This window comes from Peromyscus eremicus, chromosome 16_21, assembly GCF_949786415.1.
Source record: "Peromyscus eremicus chromosome 16_21, PerEre_H2_v1, whole genome shotgun sequence".
Taxonomy (NCBI): domain Eukaryota; kingdom Metazoa; phylum Chordata; class Mammalia; order Rodentia; family Cricetidae; genus Peromyscus; species Peromyscus eremicus.
The window spans coordinates 10697073-10715862 of NC_081432.1; the positions used below are offsets into that span (position 1 = coordinate 10697073).

Below are 18790 nucleotides of genomic sequence, written 5' to 3' on the forward strand. Positions count from 1 at the left end.
TTTGGTGAAGGGCTTGCCCTAGCACTACAGGGATTGGGGGTTCTGTTGCTGTAGCTTGTGAGCCTTACCTCCCCTTTGGGAGCCCTGAATTACCTGAAACAACCCCCACCCACACACACCGCTGGCCATAATTTGTGTTGTTCAGTGTGGGGTAAAGAATAGGCGCCAATACACTTTGCTCTGTTCCTCCTTCTATTGCTGCCCCTCACAGTCTCAGACTGTGACAGCTGTTGGCCATACGTTGTGAGGTTCCCCCCAAGTGACATAGCCATCCCAGAAACTTCATTCTTAATCGGTATGGAGTGCTCTGCGTGGCTCTTCAGTCATATGTGATGCCCTTTCCACCCTGACGAGACCAAGCTGTGATGGTTGCCCAAAGGTCTGGCTCTTGCAGGCCTAACATCTGGGTCAGAACTTTGTAGCCTGTGGTTACCATAAAACATACTAACCTACACTGCTGTAACTACTGAGATTATCAACCACTGCACAGGTAAGACTTAAGTTGTTGACATCTCCACCAGTCCTCTTGGCTTGAAGCACAAGAACCAAGAGATATTGTCATGGCCTCCATGTGGCACATGGCATCTGGCAGGGTTCATACACAGAGGGTAGGCAGACTCACTGTGTAACTTGCTTCCTAAGCATGCACATACTCATGTTCACAGAGCGACATGATGCGCTGTATGTTGTTGGGTCTCTGGATGAAACTCTAGAACTGAGAGGCATGCGGTACCACCCCATCGACATAGAAACCTCTGTGATCCGTGCACACAGGAGCATTGCAGAATGGTAAGAGCTGATGGAGGGATTTCCTGTGCTGTCTTCCAGCCTCTTCTTGGGCATGAGCACTGCACACAGGGCAGCACCAGACACTATTCCTAGTGAACTGGATTGCCTTTACCTTTCTCCCAGAAGGACCTGCACCTCTTAACTATTCTAGATACATTTCTACAAAACAGCACCAGAGAATGCTTCCATGTCTTCTTCTTTTCCTGATCAGGTTTAAATCACACAGCTGTATGATTCAGCATACAGGCAAAATGTGAGACTGCCACTGTTCTCATTCTGAAGTATTTCTAGTTTAAATGTGATTTACTTTTTAAAACAGTGGTGAGCCATATCTCTTTATTCTGCAGGGGGCTTGGCCTGGGACAAGCACAGCTTTGTTCTTGATTCTTATCAAGATAGTTTTTTATTTTTATCAAGAAAGTTGGAGTAGATATTCCTGTAAGATACAGTTAGCCCAGCTTTAAGATTATAAATGGTGTTAAGTGGCAGTGCTGGGCCCATGAATGGAAGCAGGTGTCTTTGCTAACTCTGGCATACTTTCCAAGCATCTGCTTGCTCCCAGTACTGTCCATGTCTGTGACTGTCTGCTCTCCTTCAGTGCTGTGTTTACCTGGACCAATCTGCTGGTGGTAGTGGTGGAGCTGGACGGTCTGGAGCAGGATGCCCTGGACCTAGTAGCACTGGTGACCAATGTCGTGCTGGAGGAACACTACCTTGTGGTGGGTGTGGTGGTCATCGTAGATCCTGGAGTGATCCCCATCAACTCTCGGGGTGAGAAGCAACGCATGCACCTGCGTGATGGCTTCCTGGCTGACCAGCTGGACCCCATCTATGTGGCCTACAATATGTGAGTGTGGCTGGACAGAGCTGGGAGTATGACCCAGCAGAGGTGTAAGGCCAAGATGCGCTGCACTGTTGATGCCCTGGGAGAAGGGATTTCAGGCTTCATCAGTTCACTCCTGCGTGTGCTTTTCAGATCCTCTCAACAGCGTCCTGACTGTCATGTTAGAACATATCTGAGTCAACTAAAGAAATGTTCTGGGTCTGCCAAGTATATTTACCAAAACGTGGGTGACTGGGAAGGGAAGGAAAGGCCTGGTGTTATGCTGTGGACATTGCCAAAACCATGGCTGTTCTCTGCTATACTGCGAGCTTGCACTTTCTTACTCTAAAAATATTCCTGATTTCTAAATATATAATTTCCTGATTATTTATTCCCATTTGTAATAACAAGCATATATGTAAAGTCTATGCTGGAGAGAACTTTTGAGCCAAGCCTGCCTAGGAAGGCTGACAAAAGGAGCAGCCCCGCTCTCCGCAGCCCCAGACGCCACTGAGCCGCACAGCTTCCTTTGCCAGTTTGATTATTGGAGCAGATGTGCCTGGCTGTCTGCGTGTGTTGTCGCTAATGCTCAGTAAGTGCCATTTGGACTGTTTAGTTAGATCTACTTCAGAAACATAAGCCAGCCTTTAATTTAAAATCACTTTCCTAGCCTAAACTAAGTGACATTTACATTGCAAGTTCTCATGACATCACAATATTAATTCTTCTCATGAATTATACTGAATTATTTTTATGAACAGATCTGGAAGCATGAGTGGCAACCTAAGGTCGTACCCATGTGCTAGCTGGGTCTCTTACACACTTGAGTTGCCATGGGAACCTGGCTGTCTGGGATGGACATCGCTGTAGCCTCTTGGCTTTGCATTTGAGTTATGTGCCTATAAAAATTTGGCCAAACCATTTTTAGTTATTTTATTCAAACTTGAAATCCAAGTGATCTAATATTGTACTTAAGTCAGAGAAGAGAATGTAAAATCCTTTAGATACATCTAAGAATTTGAAGTCCAGCATGAATCTAAGATTATTTTTATATGACTAATCAAAGATTAATGTTATCAAGTTGTTGGGGTTTAGGGACTTTCAAGGGTAGAGAAGTTTATGAATCATACCTGCTTCACTGAAACAGCTAGGTTTTTCTAGAGTTAGCCTGGATTTGTGCTTCAATGAGTCCAGCTAACTGGTCCTCCTCTCGCATCTCACTCTTGGAAAGCACTGTGTGCAATAGTCCTTTGTCCTCATGGTATCAGACTGTGGTGTAGTATGTGCAAACATACTGGAATTTTAATAATCCTCTTATAATTGTGTACAGAATCCATGTAACTTATTACTTGGCATCAGAGGTTTAGCAACAGACTGAAGAAGGTTCACAGTAAATGACTGAGCAGCGAACAGACTACCTATCCACAGTCTCAATGTTGTAGTTTTATAGTAAACAGCGCTTGTAAACTTTTTGTATTAAAAACTCAGTGGCAGTAAGAACGTATCTGGTAAGTTAAGATTTTAAGAATTGTATTAAAATGTTTTAAAGTTACTCTCTGGGAATTCTGTATATCACACTAATTTTTTATATCATGTTAATAAAAGCTATTGACTTTGTAAATCTGCATTTTGAAATGTGTGAAAGGGTTTTAAAAATTTCCCTAAATAGGATGTATTTTATTATGCATTATTTCTTTCAGAAATACAAGAACAATTAGGCTTATCATATAAAATCTAGAAAACACATTAAAGTGTAAGAAAGGAAATTTAAAATCTTTTACAGTCCTACTTATGAGTAATAGCAGTCTTAGTATTGCCATGAATCTCAGGGATTTTTAACCTTTAAAAAAAATTTTTTTTTTTTTTGCAAAATTAGGACCATATACTCATTTTATAATCCGCTTTTGTACCTAATAAATTGCAGACTTTTGAATCTGTCACATACATTCTTTACATGTCTTAATGACAGCATCGTGTGGTGTGCATGACTGCGCACAGCACTTCCTGGGCTGCTGTGCCAGCACCACCCACCATTGCACATTGGGTCACCTCCCTGATGCCTGCTTCATCTCCACAGAGGCATTCCCGCCTGGCTTCAGTTCTGCTAGTAGCCTGGGTAGGTCAGTTTGTGGTGCGTGTGGTGCCTGGATACCCATTACCCCTAGAAGGGTTATATAGGAGAGGTCATGGTCTGGTCCCAGCCGCTCCGCAGTACTAGTTACTCCTCTTACACTGTCGCTGTCCTGGGGAGTGGTCTCAGCTCACTCCTCTCTCCTGCTAGAGTTTCCTCCCTGCTCTAGTCCACTTGTCTCAGGCTGCTTGGAGAGGATCTCAGGACCCCTGCAGAGATCTGGTCACCTTAGAGCATCTCCCCAGACAGGGCCAGGCTGGAGGGTACAGCTTCTCAGCAGGGTTAGCTCAAGTGCCTCTGTGAGTGTGGACCACTGCTCACCAGAGGACAGAATTTCCCTACCCCCAGCAAATAAAAGTGTCATTTATAGGTAGGTGATACACAGTGTGGGAGCTTGCATTGGCATAAAATTCATGCCCAGCTCTAGTCACATGGGCAGTCGTCTCCTAGAAGGTTCTTGAAGAGAAAGCAGTCACCACATCTGCCTTTCTAGAGGAGTTCAGGAGGTTTGGATAAGCAGATGGCCCTGGCCATATGGAAATTGTATATGAGGACTGTACCATATGACTGGGACAAAAGGACATCAGGAATCCCTGCTGATAGCTCCTGTCTTCTGACTTGGTAGCTCAGGTGCCCCAAAGTACCTACTATGTGCCCCTTGCAGTCCAGCTCAGTTCATTGCCAGTTCTCTGCCTCGGGTGTCCAGTGCACTCAACTTTCTCCACAAGTTCATGTGCTGGAACACGTGCTTTCCAGGAGGTGAGGCTAACTAGACGGAGTGGGTTTCTGGGGCATACCATGGAAGGTATACCTTGTCTCCTATTCTTTACATTCCCTTCCTATCTGCCATGGTGTGAGCTCCTCCACCATGCACTTCCTCCCGTAATGAAACCTCTGAAAACACGAGCTAAATAAATCTTTATCCCTTTTTAGTTATAACAGACATTCTGTCACAGTGGCAAGAAAGCTAACACATGGCCCAGCCAGTCTGGAAAACTACAAGAGCCACATGATATCCTCTAGTCAGGGAGAGCCTGATTCTGTGCAGCCTTTGAACATTCCAGAGCCTCCTGCAGCCCCGGCTGCCTTCCACCTAACTGGGCTATTCCTGAGGGATGGAGTGAGGTCTGGACAGTCCCACTTTAGGGACTTTTAGTCTTTGTCCTGGTCTAGTGAGCGAGCGTTTTATTTTTATTTCTTGTTCAGTGGTGGAAAATTTTTACAATGTTCTTCTTATCTTATGCAAGTGCATTGTTCAGTTGACTTAATGAAATTTTAAGACCAAAAAAGGGGGTGGGTAAGAATAATTAGAAGTTCCCTAGAATGGCTTTTTAATATTTATGATGTGATTTTTATTTATTTGTAACTTGAATTATTTGAACCTTCATTATTTGAATATATAGGTTAAAAAGCATTAAGTTCAGTTTCCCACCACTCTTGTCTCTCAGCCTCACCAAGTGGTAAGCAGGCCCTAGGCACAGCAAGTCAGATGTGACTTCCAGCCACTGAAGGGTATATCTGAGGTGCCCTTCATTCCCCCAGCAACTCACCCTGCAGACATCAATCTCATAGTCACTTGCTTTATAGACAGTAAAGCTGGAAAAAGCTTTACACTGTAGAAAGAATTTTCTTTGGGCTGCCAGCTCACAAAAAATGACACAGAGACTTATTATTAATTATGAAAGCTTGGCCGATAGCTTACGCTTGTTCTTAACTAACTAGTTTTTATAACTTAAATTAACCCATATCTTTTAATCTACATTTTTTTATGTAGCTTGGTTACCTTTACTCTGTACTCTCATCCTGCTTCCTCTCCATCTGTCTGGCGACTCCCTACTTCTTCCCAGCATTCCCTCTGCCCTTGAAAATCCTGCCTAGCTATTGGCCATTCAGCTTTTTATTAAACCCATCAGAGTGACACATCTTCACAGTGTACACTACACTGTAGCCAGTCTCCTCCTTTGTACATGTCCTACAGGAACAGCAGTGCCATCCTAAAAGAAGTCTACTGAATAGAATTTTGATTCTCAGGCCCAAGTTAGAATGTTAATGCTTAGTTTGTGAGATCTATTTGTTTGCAGTTAGAACTGTTGGCGTTGACTATTTACTTAGTAATGGCTGCTCACCGGAAGCAGAGACTTAAGTGCCCTGCTCATTTGGGCTGGGGGGAGGGTGTTGTAATCAGACTATCTGCTTTCTTGGGCATCATTTGCACAAACAGTGTAAGGAGATGTAAGGAAAAGCAGCCTCTTCCAGTGACAGTGGATCCAGCTGTGGAGTTTTGGGTCTGTTGGAAGCATTAAGAATGCTGTCCTATAATTCTTCTGGGTGATGCTTCTACAGGGGCATGGTGGTCTGCAACACATGCTTTACTGCTGAGCATTGATTTTGTCCCCTAAGTGATTCTTACCCATACTTCCTGGGACCAGACAGCTCACAGGAATGCCTAATGTAGCAGAAATAATGATGTGCTAATTTCAAGCAGCCCTTGGGAAGGCTTTCAGTTTTTCATTTCCAAAGCAAATCAAGCTTCCTAATTAGTTATATGTGACTGGAGAGCTCAGCTCCTTTGAGCCTGCAAGCCTTTGCTCTGCTGCCACTTGTGACCTTCGTGTCTGCCACAGGAACAGCTTGGCTCCTGGTTTTTGTCTCACTCATGTTCAAAGAACTCATGGCAGGCTGTAGTCACCATGGAGACGAAGGCCATAAATTCTTGGAAGTCACACTCTCCATCTCCATCTTCATCCAGTGTTTCCATGACTTTGTCCACGACTTCCTGCTCTTTGATTTCCTGAGAGAGAGAAAAAAAAATAGGAAAGTTGATTAAGCCCTTTTTAGATGGGATATAGGTTTATCAAAATGTTATTAAAAATACTAGGCTGATAATTTGCATGAGAAACAATCCCAGTATAGGAAATGAAAAATTCTAGCAGTCCTCTGTGAGCCGGGGACAGTCTGTGTCTCTCCTCTTCCCTTTGGTTTAGTGGGACCAGGGTTACTTTAAGATAGGGAAACAATCAAGAAGTAACAGACGGCACCTGGAACAGGTGTGACGCCTGTCTCAGCCTGAGCCCGTGACTTAGAAAAGAAAGGAACTCAGTGCTCCTGAGCACACGTGTGCTTGGGAGCCATGTGGGTTTCAACATCCACTAAAATGACACTTGGGAATGTGTCAGAGCTGCTGCTTGTTTTGATCTATTGTCTCCGTGAGTCCTTTCCTCCGTGTCGTAGGCTTCTTCCTGTCAGTTCTGATGCTAAAGCCAACCGGAAGAACGGTAAGGCTGCAGCTAACGGATGCCCAAACCGGAGGAACGGTAAGGCTACTACTAACTAACTGATGCCCAAACCAGAGGAACGGTAGGTAAGGCTGCTGACGTGCCAAGAGCACAGGCCTGAAGACAGGTGGGAAGAACGCGGGCTCTGAGCACTGAAGAGCCTCAGTTCCCACTGTTTCAATTAACACCTCCCCATCCCCTCCCCGACAGGAGAGCTCTGTGGAGAAGTCAAGTGCTTTCCTAAATACAGAAGATTCAGATGTAAAAGATGGTGATTCCCAGGGGCTCCTGAGGACTTTTAAATATCTTCCAAAGCATAGATGGCACAGTGTAGTTCCTTCAACCACACCACAGGTGCTATGATTTTGATCCAGAGGCTCATGTGTACGAGGCGTGGTGCTGACCCGTGGCACCACTGGGAGACGGTAGAACCTTTAGGAGGCAGGCCTGGTGGGAGGAAGGAGGTCACTGGGCCATGCCCTCCCTTGGTTTCCCTCCCCTGGGTGAGCGGCTTGGCTCCTCACCAGGCAGTTGGCCTCATCAAAGACCCCAAACAGCAGGAGCCTGACAACCATGGCCCAAACCCTGAGCTGAAATAAACCTTCCCTCATTGGACTTGGTTTTTCTCTAGTACTTTTGTTAAACCAGGCCAGCAAACGTGTGTGATACCTTGATGTCTTCCCATGAGTTATCGTTAATAAGTGTGACATCACATGCCCATTTTTCTGTTCTGAGATCATGGTGGTGGCGAGTATTTCAAACTGCTGTCTACAGAGCTTTTGTTCTGTGTGAAGAGCCCGACATGCTCATCTCATCCCTACGTGTTCCCTTTAAAGATGAAGAGGTAGGACTCTTCCTTTGCATCGGAAGGTAGAATGGGTGGGATTGTAACTGATTCTGCATGTGAAGTAGCTGTCACCCTGGGGATCTGAATGCTTGAGAAATGAGTCCCCCAAAGCAGATCTGGAGACTTCTCCAGCAAGCCCACAGGCCCGCTACCTCCACGGCAGTGAAGTAATCGGCTGAACTGGAGGAAGGGAAACGTCATCCAAACATCCAGTCACTAAGTAGCAACATGTACCCAATTAACTTGGAGTGTGGCTTCCTGTTAACCATCTGACGGGGCTGTGCCCTAGAGTTATACCCAGGCTTGGCACTTGACCAAACACTGATTAGTTTTCCTCTGAATGTGTGGTTTGCTACTTCGATGCACCAGGAAGCTTCCTGTGGCAGGACATGTTGTATACCACCAGTATTTCCATCTCATTCGATGTGTGCCATGAGTCAGCCTTGGTTTAGGGGACCAAGGGAGCCTTGGGTGGCAGATGGATTACAGTTCACTTCCACGGGAGCACTTGGTTTATGGCCAGTAGAAACACTAGCACCTGATTTAAGGGCGGAAGAGACAGTGGGAAGTGAATGCTTCCACCACCAGAATATTAATTACCCATAGACGAACAGGGCTTGCTGGGACTCCAAACTAAACTCATGCCCAGTCAATGTCATAGATTCTGGGGAGCCCCCTCCTCCCTCAGTCAAGTGTTCACTCATGGATATGCTAGGTTGGGTGCTTTGTGGCCCTGTGTCTCTCAAGTATTGAATTGAGTGATCAGTAAATGCTTAATGTCTGGAATTTCTTACCTCTGTAGTAAATACCAGAAAGCTGGACAAAGCCAAAATATTTCTTTTTCCCAAAATGTCTCATTCTTAAAGAAAAAATTGTGTGTGTGTGTGTGTGTGTGTGTGTGTGTGTGTGTGTGTGTATGCACATGTGTACATGCATACATACTCTCATGCTATGCTATACATGTGGAGTTCTCTCCTTCTATCATGTGGATCCCAGGGATCAAACTCAGATCATCAGGCTTGGTGGCAAGTGTGTTTACCTGCTAAAACCGTCTCACTGGCCCTGTTTTGTTTTTGTGTTGAGAGATGGTATCCCTGTACAGCCCAGGCTGGTCTCCTGTTTCCACCTGTGAAGCACTAGGAGTACAGACATGTGCCGCCATGACCAGCTGACAGTTCTTCAGTGTTAGTCGTGAGGGGTGTACTATTGCGTTCTGTTGCCATCACCTGTGGATCCTTAGGTTCAAAGGACAGAAACAGCCCATCTATGCTTACACTTTGAGGGCTTAGCTGTTTGAGCAAGCAACCCAGGGCATCTAGAGACAGAAACAGACTGAGAACCATGTCTAGTGCAGCTCAGTGATGCTTTTGTAAGGCTTACCTCCAGGAAGTGGGAGAGCTCATTGTTGATGAGCTCTTTGAGTTCTGATTTCTTCAGCTTGTGCTTGTCACCCTCTCGCCCTGAGTACTGATGGAAGATATCAATGAGGGCAACCATGGCCTTCTCCAGCTCAGACATCCTGGAGGCTGCAGAAGAAAGACACCTTTTCATAGTTTCCACCCTCTTCTTTGAAGAGTTTAGTACGCTGCTTGCAGACCTTAGCCCAGATGAGGGGTAGAGAGGCTAGGAGAGGCATCCTGTGATTCCACACTGACCACAGGTCATCCTCTGCCTTCTAGGCCCACCACCTCCCTTCTAAGTCCCCGTGGGCCACAGGATTAAGTTTCCAAGTTGATTGACTTCTGGTTGGATTTGGTCAATGAGGAACTAGCAAAGGTGCTGAGCAGAGCACCAGGGAATGATTCCAGCTCCCTGGTGGCCACCTCCAATCCTGGAGGTCTCCAGGATGTACATCAGCTGGTGGATTTAAGGAGGACACTAAGATGACTAGTAGCTAGTAAATATAAAGTCAACATCAACGAACATTTTTTAAATGCTGTAAACAGTATCCTCATATAGCAATAATGTCAGGGGTTAGGAAGCAAAACGCAGGTACTTCTAAAAGATTCTAAAGAACAAGAACAGGAGCGTCCTGGCTAGTTTTTTTTATCAACTTGACACAAGCTAAAGCCATCTGAGAGGCGGGAACCTCAATTAAGAAAATGCCTCCATAAGAACTAGCAGTATACACAGAGAAACCCTGTCTCGAAAAACCAAAAAAAAAAAAAAAAAAAAAAAAAAAAAAAGAACTAGCAGTAGAACATTTGTCTTAAGTAGTGATTGATTGGGGAGGGTCCAGCCCATTGTGGGTGGTTCCATCCCTGGCTAGTAGTGGTCCTAGGTTCTATAAGAAAGGCTGAGCAAGCCGGGGAAGCAAACCAGTAAGCAGCACCCCTCCATGGCCTCTGCATCAGCTCCTGCCTCCAGGTTCCTGCCCTGCTTGAGTTCCTGTCCTGACTTCTTGTAATGATGAACTGTGATGCAGAAGCTGAATAAACCCTTTCCTCCCCAAGTTGCTTTTTGGTGATGGTGTTTCATCACAGCAATAGAAACCCTAAGACAAGGAGCTTATTTTCATTTGAATTAATATATAAATTTAAGTTGTTTAAATAAAAAATAAGAGTGAGACTTTTTTTGAATAGGTGTCAAACATAAAAACTGTAAAATTCATCTGGATAATAAGGTAACACTGCACCAGCTTTTTGCAAAATAGCAGTGAAATGACCTCCTAGAAACGTTACTCCAAGATCATCTGATTCTGCTGGTATCCTGACACAGGGAGACCAAGGCACAGCCAGGCGGTCCATGCGTATTCATTAGTCTGGCCTCAGCACAGCGGCTTCTTTGTGAGCAAGAATGCCATTGAGAAGCAAACAGCCTTCGCAGTAAGCACCTGATGCACAGCCACAGCCTGAGGAGACTGGGGATGCATGCAGGGAGGGCTACTCTGTTCTCGGAGTGACTCCATTAACAAAGGCGGCTTGTGGCTCATTTCAGAAAACAGCGACTTAGGCAGAAATGTTTGACAGCTCTTGGCCTTGAGTTCTGGTCCTCAAGTCAGAAACTGCACTGTCATAATAAAAATAACAACAACAGCAAAAGGTTGAAAACTCATTCCTGTGTTGAGTATATTACATCTTAGAATAGTTTGGAATAAAACTTCAGTAACTTTTAAAATTTTTTTATTAATGATCTCCCAAAGGAAACCGATTGAAGGTTTTTACCTTGCTCTGCTCTTTGGTTTGCTAAAGTTCTACAAAGTAAAGGAACTTTGTTTTGCTCCTATATTCCAAAAACACCTGAAGTACCTCATGTAAGTAGAACTATCCTGATGGACTAAAGTGTAATATTTTATTCTCTTTTAGTTCCTTCACTTGAGTTTTCGGTTATTTTTTTTTAGTAAAAAAAAAAAAAAATCTTATGTGTATGGGTGTTCTGCCTGCATGTATGTCTCTAATGTATGCATGCCTGGTACCTGCAGAAGCCAGAAGAGGGTGTCCTATCCCCTGGGACGAGAATTACAGGCAGTGTGAGCGGCGTATGGATGCTGGGCCGTCTGTTCAGCCCCAGTTACTGTTGTTTATTGTTGTTGTTGTTGTTTTGTTTGTTTGTTTTTAATGAAAGGAAATAAGTTTAGTGCCCTGTAAAGAACAGTGGGGAGGGCAGGAACAGAATTGCTTTTTTTTTTTTAAAGATTGAGATAAAGTTTCGTAGACTCTGGGCTCTCTTCTAAGTCATGATCTTCTTGCCTCTGCTCCCAATTATTGGCCCATACCCAGCACAGCTATTGATTAAAAAAAAAAAAAAAAAAATCCTGAGAAACTCTATATCATGCTTGACACTTCTCAAAAGTCCTGGCTGGGGGAAGGAAGGGTTAAAGGGTCTTTTTGTGGATGGGGACTAGGACTTGAAAAGAAAATCCCATATGCTAGAAAACTCCATAAAATTTGTTTTTTTCCATAACCACATTACAAATTCCAATTTCCTCCTATTCTTCCTTTCTCCTAAAGAAGCATTGGTTTGTAGTCTGTCTTCTAAGACAAATGGAACGAATGCCCATGTGGACATTCTGCATTAGTCTTTTGTAAAGAAAACATAGGACTTGGGTTTCTGGGAGAGATACTGCCTGTAAGCTAAGAGGTCCTCACAGAGACTGGCCCTCTCCAGGAGGGGACAATGGAAATCAGCACCCATTCCTAACCCATTTCTTTATCCTGATTCATAATTATCTGAAAAGATTAAACTCTCCTGCAGCTTTTTTATGGTGCCTGGAGATGTAGGCGCTCGGCATTTCAAATAGAGAAACTGGAAACATCTGCAGGGGTGCTTCAGGGCCACGGGAAGAGCTGCTGTGAGGAAGGGAGAGCTCTGGTTGAGGATTGGGGGTAACTGTACTCCCGGAAAGAAACACCTCCCCTTCAGAGTTAGAAAAGAAGCAGTGTATGAGTCACCTCTAAAAACACCAGTAGTTATTCTGAGTCATTCACAATGACCCAAGGTCTCCCTGTCTTAATGAAAATAAAACCAGGGACAATGTCAATGTCAACAACAGTCATAAGGAAACAGTAAAGGCAGGCTTACATCACAGAATGTCATTGGCAGTTTTGAAATGCTGCCAAGTGTCCCCAAAGGCCACCCCCCCTTTTTTTGTAAAGCTCAATTTCCATCCTATCCTCTCCACCCCTCACCCTCCAAGGAAGAAGAAAAAGAGCAGTTTTCCTTGCGTCCTCTGTCAGTGGTTGTTTCTCACCCCCTGGTCACCTTTTGCGGCCGGTGTCCTCTCTGGCTTCAGTGTCCGAGTGGCAGGAGTGTAGACAGAGCAGCTTCTTCTTCCTCCTCTTATTCCTCCTCCAGAGAGGACTGGGTGTGGGCTTGGCGCAGTCCACTGCAGGCTGAGGCTGCCAATGAGGGCCAAGGGTGGGGAGGTGCTGGACAGCCAGGCCTGCATACAGGGCCCCATTGACTGCGTACCCTGGGGATTCACTGGGCAGCCACAATGATGGGATCTAGAAAGAAAATGGGCCTGTTGCGCAGGAAGTGTGGAGTCAGCTTCTTTTGTGCCTTTTAAAAGAATTATTACATGAATATTGATGTGGCTCCAAAGGCAAGGTTGGGGTGTGGAAAGAGGAGTGAGACATGGGCGAATTGATTTTTTAAGAAAGCAGAAACGCAGCCAGGAACTGGAAGCTTCTAGTGCGGGGTGCAGGGGACTGTGTGGCTATGGCTGTCTTCCAAGGAGACTTGAGCATCTTGTCTGCCTGCCAGTTTCCTGCCCCTCCTCCCCCAGAGGTATGACATGTGGTGGATGTTGGTGCTGGGCAATGGTTATACCTGGGCTCCTCTGAGCCCAGTGTATTCAGGGATCAGCATGCAGTAAATCGGTTACTGTTGAACCTTGGGAAAAAATCCTGTTGAGAGTGAAGACGTGCTAGGTCTGTCTTAGGTCTCTCTCTTTACCCTGGTAAAAGGTTATGAGTTGTCTGAGCCAGAAATGCTTTAAAAATATCCTGTCCAATGCTCTTTTAACATGCAGGCAGGGTGGTGGTGGTGGTGCTGTGCCCCTCATCACAGCATGGAATGAACCCAGAAAGCGATCTGTGTTCGCTTTGAGCATCTTCAGCAACATCACATTTGAGCTTCAAACAGAATCCAGTGTGGGCTCTTTCTTGCCCCGAAGTGAGTAGTCCTTTTGACAAATTGCACGGAAGCATCGGCCCAAGCTTCCTAACCAAGCAGAGGATAGCCGAGCCACAGCATGTCCCTTTGTTCCTCAGAGTGGCTGTGGGAGGAGCTACATGACAAAAGTCACCCAAACATCACAGACACCAAGAGGTTGACCAGACATGTTAAGGGTAGAATAAAGTTTTCCCAACAAGGAGTATAACCTTTCCTTGAGGAATGGTAGTTTAAAAACAAAGGCCCCCAAAATGAGTGGCACGATTAGGAGGTGTGGCCTTGTGGAGGAAGTGTGTCACTGTGGAGGTGGGCTTTGAGGTCTCATATGTTTAAGCTTCATGCAATGTGGGACACAGTTCACTTCCTGTTGCCTGTGGAGCGAGATGCAGAACTCTCAGCTCCTTCTCCAGCACCATGTCTGCCTGTGCGCTGCCATATCCCACCGTGATGATAATGGACTAAACCTCTGAAACTGTAAGCCAGCCCCAGTTAAATGTTTTCCCTTATAAGAGTTGCCATGGACATGGTGTCTCTTCACAGCAATTGAAACCCAAACTAAGACAGCAGGCAATGCTTCAGCTTTGGCATAGAGGTATAAACCCCTGCTCTGGTTCCTCCCTATTACAGGGGGCACATTGCCACTTATCTATATGAGATCAAAGCCACTGGTCCCCAAAGATTAGGTCCCCTCCTCTTTTTAGTCCCCAACAGAAACTAAAATGGAGCTAACTAAGGGTATTGGCTACAATAATCATGGCTGGGAAGATTCCTTCATTCCTGGAAAGGAGACCCACTCAGGAGAGCAAGATTAACCACTGATAGTATGGCAGCCAGAGGCCTGAGGCAGGAGACATGAAAGCAGTCCCTTCACCCACAAAGAAAGTAGCAGAGGTCCTAAGGGTCCCAGACAGACACCAAAATGGCTACCACTGAAGAGACTGTAGAGATCCTGAGGGTCCCTGGCAGAAAATGACAGTTGCCTATCATGAGGGCAGCTGACAGTGAAAGTAAGTTACAGGTTGTATAGATCACCAATGGAACTGGCCTTAACGTTTTTTAAAGTTAATTTTGGACACCTGCATGGTCTAAAGCACCCAGAAGGAAAGTATAACCAAATATTAAAGTGACTGATGATAATATAAAACAGACAACAACAAACATTGAAATGGGGCTCAAAAAAATACAAATGTATTGGAAAGATAGCTCAGTGAATAAGGCTTCATACTGCTTATAGAGGACCTGATTTCGGTTCCCAGTACCCGCACTGGGCGGCTCACAATCAATTGTAACAGGAGATCTGGCTCCACAGGCAATGTACACACACACACACTCCTTTAAAAAATATGAGAATTCAGGTCTTATGTGGGCCTTCCCATCACACCTTGAGTATGGGCTACTGAGTATCAGGTGCCTTCCCTCTATCCCAGAGTCTTCGGCTTGGCCTGGCTCCTGCTTTTGACATGACCCACTCAAATTGTTCTCTGTCTACTTTCCTGTTCATCCATCTAGACCTGCCGTCTGTCCATCCATCCATCTCTTGGTTTATCTGGACCTGGTCCTGCCCTTTTGCCTGGACTCAAGACTGTACACAGCGGTGTACAGTCTTCTCTGCAGATCTCCAGCATTATGCTATCTTATCCCCTTAGAGAATTTCATTTTTCAGTTTCTCAGCTTTAGCCTTTTAGTTTCTTAGGCCTCTTTGAAACTTCTTTAACCTTTTGTTACCATTCTGTATCATATATGAGTATATATGATACAATTATATCTATATAAATGTGTGTATGTATATGCGAATATATGTTTATATGAAATATATGGAATATGTGATCTGACAGTTAATATTAAGTAATTAGTAATTAAGACAAATAAAAGAACCTGTGTTTGCCTCAGCCAAGGCTATTGAGGAAAGCAAGAATTTCTGGCAAGTTGTTGCCAATGAAAATTTGAAATTGTGGGAAGGCACTGAAAAGTCTTAGGTTTGGGGTACAGGGGACACTGAGGTAGATTCTCTTTTTGAGTAAGAAGTAAAAGATTTATTAGAATAGTTACTAACACTATAGACAAGAGATTTATTAGAACAGTTTTTAATGCTATAGACGGGAGATTTATTAGAATAGTTATTAATGCTATAGACGGGAGATTTATTAGAATAGTTACTACTATTGTAGGCAAGCGATTAGAATAGTTATTGATGCTATAGACAGACAGCAGCATGACAGGGCCTCTGAAGAGAGGTCAAGCCTATAAGGCAGAGTGGGGGTTCCTTATAGGCTTCAGAGGAATGGGGGTTTCATACCATAGAGTTGATGAGTAGACCATAGACAGGTGTGTAGACAGATTCCCAGGTGGTGGGGATGAGTGTGTGTGCGTTCTGAGTCCTGGAGAAGGAAATGTATAGCTCTGAGGATGTGGGGGAGGAGAGGCACATTTAGTTGAGTACCCATGCTATGGGGGGGGGGATATGCTGCCACACCACTGGTAGCTCTTCTGATGTTTTAAAATCTGGTAACCTGTACACGTCCTTGGAAAGGAGAGTTATGGCACCTGCTTGTCTCCTGGAATCTGGGGAACTGGGGAGTCTATCCAAGAGTTAGCGATTCACAGACAGAAAGAGACTAGCCCCACATCTAACAGACAGACACATTCACCTATGTTTCTGGGTATTGTGCTCTTACAATGGTCCCTTTGAGTTTTTAACCTTACAGGCTTTTCCACAGTGAGTCATCAGTGGCAGTTCAGGCTTCCTTGTCCTGGCTCCCTAACCTCAAACCAGGGAGCATTTGCAGAGATAAACTGTCATTTTCGACAATGCCTGTTCTTCCAGTTTGGGGACAACAGCATGTTCCAGAGCCTCACTTCCTGGTGGGTCTGGAGGAGCTGTGGTTTCTGGTTGTTCTGCTTCTCAGTTATGTGGATAGAGGAAATCCTCTGCAGTTCCTGTGTGGCAGGCCTGAAGCCAGGAATGAAGTTGCTTGTTGAATATATAAAATCCCCAAATGTGTATAATAAAATGTTGCAAACACAAAGAGCCCATTCGTCAGGGAAATGTATGCCTTCACCCAAATAAAATGCCAAAGAGTCCAAGTGCTAACTAGGAGTTTGGTCCCATCAAACTCACCGTGGGTGTTGGCCAAGAAGTCAGAAGGGATGGGCATGGAGGACTGGAGAGCACTGCTGTCTCAAGCAGAGTCAGCCCGTGACTAGTGCTCATGGACTGTTGAGAACGGACTCATGTTCAGTCGGCGGCATCTGGGGATGTTTGGGAGCTAGTGATGAAGGTTCAAATCCCACTTTGTTTTACAACATGTCTGGATGCCAAAGGAACCCATGTGGCCTCTGATTGAGTAGTGAGGCCATGTTGACCCAGGGAGTTAGAGGAGCTGGCTCTCAGGTACCCAGTCTACAGGGTCCAGGACTGTCAGGTTGGAAAAGGGACTTTTTTCTGCTGGGCCAGAGTTTTTCCATCCCGGTGATTGACTTGGGTCAGCAGGCAGCCTTCTTTGGCTATTCAGAGCCCTTGCCACCTGTGCCATCCTCACTTCCGGTGCCTCAGAGCGGCCCTCCCTCCTGCATTCATTAAGCCACTGGCTCCCATCAGTTGGAGGAAGAGGTAGCCCGGGCTTGATATTTGCAGGAGGAAAGGCCGCATTGTTTCACATACAAAGGACCCACCACCAAGCTGCTCAAGAGGCCGGTTACAATGCCTAATGACCATGGAGGAGAATGAGGATCTGTGTTCTGGAGGAAGTAGGTGAAAAGACAAAAGGTCCTGTGTGCAGAGCAGTCAACACAACAAAAATCAACTGCCTTCCTACCCAGCAGGATGCCACTGCTCGGCCTGGGAGCCATCACATCATCTCCGAGGCAGGCTCAAATTTCTCATGGGTTTGTTTGGGGAGTATGTGAATCTACACATGCACATGTAGTGAGCAGCACAAATACACGTGTAGCATGAAGTGCCTGGTGCACTCAGTTGGTGGTCATTAACATTATGAAAATTACTGTTCATGTCTATCGGAAGAAGCTGGGACTTGGTTCCAGAACCAAGCAAACTCCTCAGTCGGAGAAAGCAAAGAACTACAAATAACAACAATGATCTTCTGAGCCAGGGACACTAGGATCCTTCATGCAGGCCAAATCATCGGCCCCATTTGAGTGTCTTGAGTCCAGGAACCCCTGTTTGGCAAATTGTTATAGAATGAAGTGTTTCACATGTATCACATTTATTTTATTTTATTTTTGTACCACACCAAATGCCATCCAAACATTTGTTTTCATTCAGAAGTCAGTAAAACCTTCCAGAAGAATAAGCACAGTGAGGAGCTTGGAGCAGAAAGCAGGGCCCTGCCATTTCTTTGCTCTGGATCCACAGAGCCTGGGAAACAAAGGGGCCCAGTGCAGAAACAACAGGACTATTGTTTTGTGTTTGTGTTTGAACCCTCTAAGTTTGGGGGAAAGCTGGAGGCGGAATGTGAGGTACATCCAGCGAGGCTGCCTTTTGAACTATTGCTGTCTCCTATGTACTTGGTACTCCAAAAGTTACTAAAATGTCAGAGAAACATTTGAGCTAATGCTGGAGAAGATGTAAGGAAAACTGTGTTCTGCCTTTGTGGAACTCTCCTGCAAGCATTTGTTTTAATTCTACTTTTAAAGAATCTGGGTGATCCGTCAAATCATGGCAAGTTTAAGGTTGAAAAAACTCAGGCTCACCTATTTGTTTTTTTAACTCAGTGAGAAACATTATTCTTCATACAGTGTTGTAGCTTTGTCCATTTTTTAGGATGCTGTGGGCCCAGAACATCTCACAACATTCAGCTGCATCCTTCCAAGTGAACAATTGATTGCTAGGATCTATGAAAACTGAAAAGTCTACAGCTAATTTTGGCATAGCTCCAATAAGAAAGGCTAGGAAGTGGGAATAAGTTAACTTATTTTGGAGATTTAAATAAGGAATAATTAGAATCTAAAAGTGCAACTGAGTGTTAATATAAACAAAAAATGAAAAAAAATTAAAATTATAGGAAGGATAAACTATTTATTGGAATTAAAATTTAAAGTAGCCAGCTGGGTGTGGTGGTGTATGCTTTTAATCCCAGCACTTGGGAGTCAGAGGCAGGCAGATCTCTATGAATTCAGGGCCAGCTTGGTTTATAAAGTGAGTTCTAGCCGGGCGGTGGTGGCGCACGCCTTTAATCCCAGCACTCGGGAGGCAGAGCCAGGCGGATCTCTGTGAGTTCGAGGCCAGCCTGGGCTACCAAGTGAGTTCCAGGAAAGGCGCAAAGCTACACAGAGAAACCCTGTCTTGAAAA

The 18790-nt window shown here is 44.9% G+C and overlaps 2 protein-coding genes across 2 annotated transcripts in view; one reads left to right on the forward strand and one right to left on the reverse strand.

Annotated features, from left to right (window-relative positions):
* Window positions 1–3233, forward strand: part of Dip2a (disco interacting protein 2 homolog A) — an 87137-nt gene extending 83904 nt beyond the window's left edge. Inside the window, exons 38-39 of the mRNA XM_059243896.1 lie at window positions 666–789; window positions 1388–3233. Coding sequence (XP_059099879.1) covers window positions 666–789; window positions 1388–1640 — 377 coding nt within the window. The 3' untranslated portion in view covers window positions 1641–3233. The remainder of the gene's footprint in view (window positions 1–665; window positions 790–1387) is intronic.
* Window positions 3234–5071: 1838 nt separating this feature from the next.
* S100b (S100 calcium binding protein B) lies at window positions 5072–12689 on the reverse strand. The gene is made up of 3 exons (XM_059281655.1): window positions 12567–12689; window positions 9246–9391; window positions 5072–6534 (listed from the first exon to the last, which is right to left on the reverse strand). The coding sequence occupies exons 2-3, from the start codon at window positions 9381–9383 to the stop codon at window positions 6394–6396; spliced, it is 279 nt and encodes a 92-aa protein (XP_059137638.1). The 5' UTR covers window positions 9384–9391; window positions 12567–12689; the 3' UTR covers window positions 5072–6393.
* Between the last annotated feature and the right edge of the window lie 6101 nt (window positions 12690–18790).

Coding starts and splice junctions, on each gene's coding strand:
- S100b (XM_059281655.1), bottom strand. CDS start 9,383: ATGTCTGAGCTGGAGAAGGCCATGGTTGCCCTCATTGATATCTTCCAT. Junction 6,535..9,245: donor AGCTCTCCCACTTCCTGGAG/GTAAGCCTTACA, acceptor TCTCTCTCTCAG/GAAATCAAAGAGCAGGAAGT.